Here is a 7,527-nt window from a genome sequence, read left to right on the forward strand (position 1 = left end):
AGGAAGGAAATGACCTCTGTCTGGGGCAGATTTACACTTATAGAGCCCAACTCATCACTTAAAAATATTACAAAACTGTTCAGTTCTTAAGGTAAAGGCTTATATATCAGGTGCATTCCGTAAACTAAAAATATTTCAGTAAAAATTACTGAGTTCGCTTCACACAAACAGTACCAGCTGTCGCCGCATGAGAAGAAATACGTTGTCCTCAGACGTTGCGCTCTGACGTCACCACGTCGAGTGGCGTAACGCTGAGTCTCCATCTGAGATCAGAATCGGAGCAGTCCAGTTCTTCGACGGGAGTGCAACATTTCCTGGTAGTCCTGTATTTACACGGCAATTATATTTTTCTCCGTGTGGCGCAGAACCCCTAACTATATAACACGATGAATAGTGAAAAATACCCCCGGTCTTCTATTGAGGACGACTTCAACTACGGCACGAATGTCGCTACCGCCAGTATCCAGATACGGATGGGTAAGACATTCAGTGTTTTCACCTGTGTGTCATGTTTAGAACATTTTGTCACAACTGTACGTGAATGTGAAATGTTTTCCCGTTACACAATAACGCTGGTGTACTGTCGAGTTACGGCTAGCATTAACGACGTTTTAAGCCGCAGTGTTAGCTGTTTTAAACGTACTACTCCAGTTAACTGATATATCGTAATAAAATGCTAATGTGTAACCATAAAGGCTACAGTGTAAAAGCTAACCACAGTGAAATATTTACCCCGAGTTTAGTCACCTGAAATACAGACTGCTTTTCAGTACAGGTCCAGAGTTAAGCAGCAGGTCTCTTGGACCTGGCTAAAGCCTTCGTGTTCAGTATGGTTCAGTACTTCCAACATGTCATGACTGTCCATCCTGCTGTTTCGTTGAACAGACTTTCTGCGGAAAGTGTACACCCTGCTGAGCCTGCAGATCATCCTGACCACAGCCACATCTGCTGTCTTCATGTACTCCCAGACCATCAAGGAGTTTGTCCATGCCAGGTGAGAATAGTATGATTCGTGATAGTATGATGTGAGGGACAACATGTCAAGATGAGATTCAGTAGCAACATGGTATTTTGGCCACTTAACACACAGGCAACTATAAAGTTATTCCTTATGAAGCTGTACTTTATTTGCAGTATCTGTGTATTTCCTTCAGACAGCACAGCTTGTACTTGTTCATGCACAAGTTTTCATTTATTCAGGGCATTATCAGTGTTCCCCCAGCTATGCTTCTTGTGTAATATCTGCACTGTGCAGTATTCTAGTGAATGGAACTTGAAAAAAATGTGATATTGAAGTAGAACCATAATCACAAATTGCAAATAACCACCTGAAAAAGAATTACCAATTTGACATGTCATGGTAATTATAAACATCCAGCATTGCACATCCATGTATCAAGCAATCCCAAATCTATGCATTATGTTATTTTCTCAGGTACAAAGTATTGATATTTCCAATAACTTTTTAAAGCACAAATTGACATTAATACAAAAACCTGAAACATTAACATAGCTCAAGACAGTCTTTTTTAAAACTATATTTATGTAGTTTGAACAGTAAATAATATCCAGGACTATTTTTATGCAAGTCTGTCAGTTTACATAATGGTTCTGTGCATGTTTCATGAATAATATTGTTGTGGAAAGAATACACCCAGTGTTAGTCATGTTGTCAGACTGTAATATGGTTTCTGCCTTAGTCCTGCTGTGGTTCTGGTTTCGGCTCTGGGGTCTCTGGTTCTGCTTTTGGCCTTGGCCATGTACAGACATCAACATCCAGTCAACCTCTACCTGCTCTTCACATTTGTAAGGCTTTTTTTCTTTTTTAATTCCCATGTTATTATATAGTTATATATCTTTAACTGCTTTTCACTGAACTCAGCTTAGAGATCATATTAACAACATAATTCCTATATTTTGTTTAGTGTTTACAGTATATTTTTCACATGAGCTGCTGGATATTAAATAATAGTTTCTGCATGTTGCTTGCAGACACTGTTAGAAGCTGTTTCTGTGGCCACAGCCTGTAAGTATTTTCTAAAGTCCATCTTTTGTTTGATTTGGGTCCTTCATCAGACATCTGACTGCAGTTTTTTCTTCACAGTGACCTTCTATGAATACTCTACTGTACTGCAAGCCTTGTTCCTCACCTGTGCTGTGTTTGCCGGACTGACAGCCTACACCTTCCAGTCTAAGAGAGACTTCAGCAAAATGGGAGCAGGGTGAGTGTTTTCATTACTGTCTCCACTTTAACAGCTGCCATTTCTATCACTGTTGGTCTCAAACAATCCATTCTATTATGTTCTTCCAGTCTGTTCGCCTGCCTGTGGATCCTTATCATTGCAGGTTTCATGAGGGTGAGTCCAGCTGTCCGATTTTGATCTGTCTGTCTCATATAACAAGCATAGAAAGAAAGATTCAGGCTAGAAGAGTGAAAGAAAAACAGAAGGGCTTTGATTCAGTGGTCTCATTGAAATGAATGAGGAAGTGGCCTCTCAGCAGCTGGAAGAGAAAGAAACAAGCAGAGAAAGAGAAAGTAAAATACACTGAGAATGATTGCGTCAATGAAAAACAAAAATACAAAACTAAAACAAAGGCATGTCAAAACTAAATGAGACCGAGGGGTGATGACTGATCCATCCATCGTCATCTGATTTGATTACTTTAACCAATCAGAACATATGGTCAGTATATTACACGGGTCTCTACATACTAAGTGATTTCAGTGGATTTAGCTGTTAGTGAGCTCTTCCACATTGTTTAATATCTACAGGGTGGGGAAGCAAAATTTACAATATTTTGAGGCAGGGATTGAAAGACAGTGTATGACCAGAGTTTATTGAAAGTCATGAGAATTTATTTGCCACAAGAAAATTGACATAATAGAAAATGTTTTTATTCTATGTGTCCTTCTTCTTTCTCAGTAACTGCCTTCACACGCTTCCTGAAACTTACGCAAGTGTTCCTCAAATATTCGGGTGACAACTTCTCCCATTCTTCTTTAACTCTTTCAATGCCATGGGCCGATTAAATCGGCTTTATGAATACAACCTTTAAAGTGCCACGGGCCGATCAGATCGGCTTTGGAGAACACGCCATATTTGTGTACAAACAAACCATCCACCCCCATTTCTTTCTCACATTTCGATGACGTTCTTTCTGTGTCCCCCTTTTGAGACCAATCAGACGGGAATTTGAGGTCACGCAACCGAATAATATTTTTATATCTTTTTAATGTTTCTTATTCTCCGGTGTTTCATCAGAGGGAGCCCTCCATGCCGGGGGGCGGCTGTGGACTCCGGGGGCTGTGGCGCCTTCTCTCACTGGGGTCCGCTCCTTTCTGGTGGGTGGGGGGTCCCAGTTGGCCCTCTCCCACTAGTTGGGATGCGGGGCTGTGTTGCTGGTGCCTGGTCGCCGGGGTCGGCGGCTGCCTCCTGGTGCGGATGGCTCCCTGAAACAGCGCCTCCTAAATTGATGTTTTACTTTTACTTGTACATTTTTGTTCTGGTCTACCCGTGCTCAGTCAGTCTTCTTAAGTATGTGTGAGCTTGTGGGTTTGCATGTATATGTGTGTGTGTGTGTGTGTGTGTGTGTGTGCGGGGTGAGTGGGTGGGTGTGGGTGGGGGGCGGTACTGATTTTTAAACTGATATGTAAAGCACTTTGTGCTACAGTTTTTAATGTATGAAAAGTGCTATATAAATAAAGATTATTATTATTATTATTATTATAAATTATGCAAATTACGATCAATAATGAATCGGCTGCGTCCGGTGCGTTTTGAATCGAATCAGCAATCGGTCGGATGTTACCGAGCGGTTTCCTGCAGGATTCTTCAAATATTATAAAAATGACGTGAAATACTGAAAAACGGCCAAATTCTGTGGCACTTTTAAGGCTTATTAGCCCCTTAACTGTCTGGCACCGAAAGAGTTAATAGTATCTTCCAGACTTTCTCGTAATAGTTTTGCTCATAGTCATTCTCTTCTTTACATTATAAACAGTCTTTATGGACACTCCAACTATTTTTGAAATCTCCTTTGGTGTGACGAGTGCATTCAGCAAATCACACACTCTTTGACGTTTACTTTCCTGATTACTCATATGGGCAAAAGTTTCTGAAAAGGTATGGATAATAGTGTTAGGTATGATTATGACATCAATATATGTTTGGTTTCAAAACAATTGACGTAGCGCCTGCTGAGAAAAGACAACGAAATGTTCATTGTAAATTTTGCTTCCCCACCCTGTAACATCTGTTCTATAACTTCAGGAAGAAACTAAAGCATTGATCAAGCCTAAAATAACTATTTTTTTTGACTATTTGAAAAAAAACATGCCAAAACTTATTGACGCTTTACCCTTTAAAGTTTTTCTTTGTCATGCTTGATAAATTACTATTTATGTTTTAAATTGCTGGATAAAAAAATCAAAGAATAATGTTTAGCATTGTTTTGGACATTTTGTAGATTAATCATCAGTTGAATATGTAACTATAAAAATGTGAAAGCAGCATACCCATAGTATTTCATTCCAGCACCAGGGGTATCATTCTACATCCACTATTTTCATTTCAGTCACTCTAACAGATGTTGAACATAGCTTTAGGAATTTCATCTCTTTTGAGCCTTAGACTTTTAGATCTTCTTCAGCAAACTGGAAAAAACTTTGTTTACTATCTGTTAAAAACCAGGTTTCCAAACCTGGTCTATGGTGCCCCCTTGTGCCACGCTTTGTTACTGTCAAAATTAGACCTCCATGTCTCATTATTCTGTTGGGACAACATAATATCTTGTGATAAGAAGACAACCCTTTGGGACTTTACTGTTCTCCATACTTAAAAGTCCTCACTTATTGCGATGCTTATTAGTCCACACTTCTGTGATCTCTCAGTGTGACAGTGGGGTGTTTATCACAATAACCAAAGATGTTAAAAATCTATAAATAACTATTGATCCAACATTGGCTAATATGTAATCCTAAAAATCACTAACATGTCACTATTGTGATAGAATGTTAATTGCAAAGCCAAAATTTTACCAGTTAACCAGTGATTCTGATATCACACACGTTTAACATTAATAATGATGGAAATGTTTCCTGCTGTGCGTGTTGTTTGTCCAGTTCTTCTTCAGCAGTGACAGCACAGAGCTGGTCATGGCTGGAGCTGGAGCTCTGATCTTCTGTGGCTTCATCATCTACGACACACACCTGCTGATGAAGCAGCTTTCTCCTGAGGAGCACATCCTGGCCTCCATCAACCTCTACTTGGACATTGTCAACCTCTTCCTACACATCCTCCGTGTCCTCGACTCTATGAAGAAACATTGAAAACTATAGTGCTGTTTTCGGCAAATCTGTATGTCAATCATTCCAGCCTCAGCCTTTGTGTGTATAAGCAACTGCACTGTTTAATTCTGTTTGTCCCAAGTTAAGGTGATTCATAACAGTGAAATCTTGTTCTAAAGCCAAAATCATACTTGACAACTTTTAAAGAATCTCTGTTTAAGAGTTGGAAGTTCGTGACAGAATGCTATTTATTGGGAGTTGGCTGTTGGTTATCATTAGCACCATTTCTAAGTAAACATGAGCTGGTTTTGCACATTGTTGCTGCTGTAGAAGAGCAGAAGAAAGGCACTGAAGAGCTTAGGTGTGACTGTCACCCCATACCCTTTACACTGAAGCCAGTGTAGACAGTTGTTACCTTAGAAATTAAGGTCGCTAACATTAACAAATGACTGCCAGTACAAAACTGACATCTGACACATTTTACATAAGCACACATGAATCTTGCATTTTGAACCAACTAAAACTTTGTGACTCTGCTAGTGAGAGCCTGCTTACTGACTAATCAAGTTACCAGCATTAGAAAAAACAGCTTTTGTCTAATCTATAGCATTACATGAATCCACATTTGAGGCCCTAATGGATATTTTCCTGCAGTAGTTAGACACAGCTCTGGAAAATTAAGAGATGCCTGGTTTTACTATTTTATTTTTTTGAGGAAAGTTTTTGTTACATCTCTCCCAGGTTTTAAACATTGAAGCTACAAACAGTGATGATCAGACTCTCGATCTGTAGACCTGGCCTCCTTTTAATCTTTGTACAAAGTAGGGAAATACATGAAAATACCTGCCACATTTGTTATGTTCGGGTGAAACCTCACATGTGGACTGAATTTATGAAATGTTCTAGGGGGCACTATTGAGTAATGTTGCCACACCCGTGGCTAAGACCTATAAAATATAAAAATACTCAGCACTTCAGACTAGGTTTACCAACATTTTGTAAGTTTTAGACACTCATTTATATTTGAAGCATTAAGAAATCAGTATTTCACTGTTCATGCATCTTGGCATGTTCTTTACCAGCAGTCCATGTTGTTTTTTGTTGTGTTTAACTTCAAGAAGCTAAACTGCAATAGCTTGACTATTTGATGCACTTTGAAAATCCCATTCTAGGTTTTCATGGGGGTTTAGGTCTACAGTTTAGGAATGGTCTCTTCATCTTTTCCAGATGTATATGTTCAAATGTGTGTGTTTAAGTATTTATGGTGGATGAATGAAGGGACTCAGTTTAACAATATGGTTCATTTATGTTGTTTATATATATTTTGACAACACGAGCGCCACAAAAACAGATGAATGCATATCTTACCAACATTATATACTTCCCATTGAATGTTTTTAGTGTTGGGAAAAATTGCTCTCTTTTGTTTCCTTAATGTTCTCCCCTCACGCCTTATCTTACAGTAGTACAGTGACATTGCCTGAGTTTATTAACATCTATGGTTGTATATATTTTTATTGTGTAAATGTAACAATGCACAGTTTCAGGGAGGGAGAACTTAACATTAAATATTAAAACCTAATTCTATTAAACAGAGAACTTTAAGACATCAGATTGAAGATACTAGTAAATTTACTTGGTTTATGTTTTGGTCTTGAATGATGAAATACACTGTGTTTGTTTAAGAACTGCTGGTCACTTTCTGGTTCTGTAAACAGCTTTTGAAACATGAAAATGTGACATGTCATGTTGAAATAAATATTTAAATATACATGGTGAGGTCTTTTAACTTAATTTCTGAAGCTTTTGAGAAATTAATACTTATTGGATTTACTTTAATCTTGAGTCTTAATATTACAGATTTTTTTTTATCCTCTTTTCACTGCTGAGTTTAAGTATGAACACCAGACATGGAGAATTCAACAGCTGCTTTTAGACTATTACACTCAAGACTTTCTTAGATTGATTTAATTAAAAACAAAAAATACACTGCAGAAGACTTTCCATAAAAGAATACATCAAAATTGTGTCTGAAGAGAGTGGGACTTACTATCATGCTAATAGTTTGTTTGATCACATGAAAAGAGGAATTCAGCAACTGCTTTGATGAAAACAACTGGGACACTTTCTGTCAAATCTTGATACGATGTAGATGAACAGAAATATTATTGTAAACTGTATTAAATACAGTGAAAATTATATGTGGGAAAAATAGAAATGCTCAGAAAATGTAGTAGGTT

The 7,527-nt window shown here is 38.1% G+C and overlaps 1 protein-coding gene across 1 annotated transcript; it reads left to right on the forward strand.

The window, feature by feature from the left end:
• The first annotated feature begins 248 nt into the window (after window positions 1–248).
• Window positions 249–7,058, forward strand: tmbim4 (transmembrane BAX inhibitor motif containing 4). Its single transcript, XM_030149430.1, has 7 exons — window positions 249–477; window positions 886–994; window positions 1,701–1,806; window positions 1,993–2,026; window positions 2,105–2,222; window positions 2,312–2,357; window positions 5,123–7,058. Exons 1-7 carry the CDS (start codon window positions 387–389, stop codon window positions 5,327–5,329), a joined length of 711 nt encoding a protein of 236 aa, XP_030005290.1. The 5' UTR covers window positions 249–386; the 3' UTR covers window positions 5,330–7,058.
• The last annotated feature ends 469 nt before the right edge of the window (window positions 7,059–7,527 follow it).

The sequence above is a fragment of the Sphaeramia orbicularis genome, chromosome 12, assembly GCF_902148855.1.
Source record: "Sphaeramia orbicularis chromosome 12, fSphaOr1.1, whole genome shotgun sequence".
NCBI classification, from domain to species: domain Eukaryota; kingdom Metazoa; phylum Chordata; class Actinopteri; order Kurtiformes; family Apogonidae; genus Sphaeramia; species Sphaeramia orbicularis.

What these genes read in the sequence shown, in the direction of transcription:
- tmbim4 (XM_030149430.1), top strand. Translation starts at nt 387, where the DNA reads ATGAATAGTGAAAAATACCCCCGGTCTTCTATTGAGGACGACTTCAAC. An exon ending in CAGTATCCAGATACGGATGG is followed by an intron (nt 478 to 885) that starts GTAAGACATTCA and finishes TTCGTTGAACAG; the next exon opens with ACTTTCTGCGGAAAGTGTAC. An exon ending in TTCAGCAAAATGGGAGCAGG is followed by an intron (nt 2,223 to 2,311) that starts GTGAGTGTTTTC and finishes ATGTTCTTCCAG; the next exon opens with TCTGTTCGCCTGCCTGTGGA.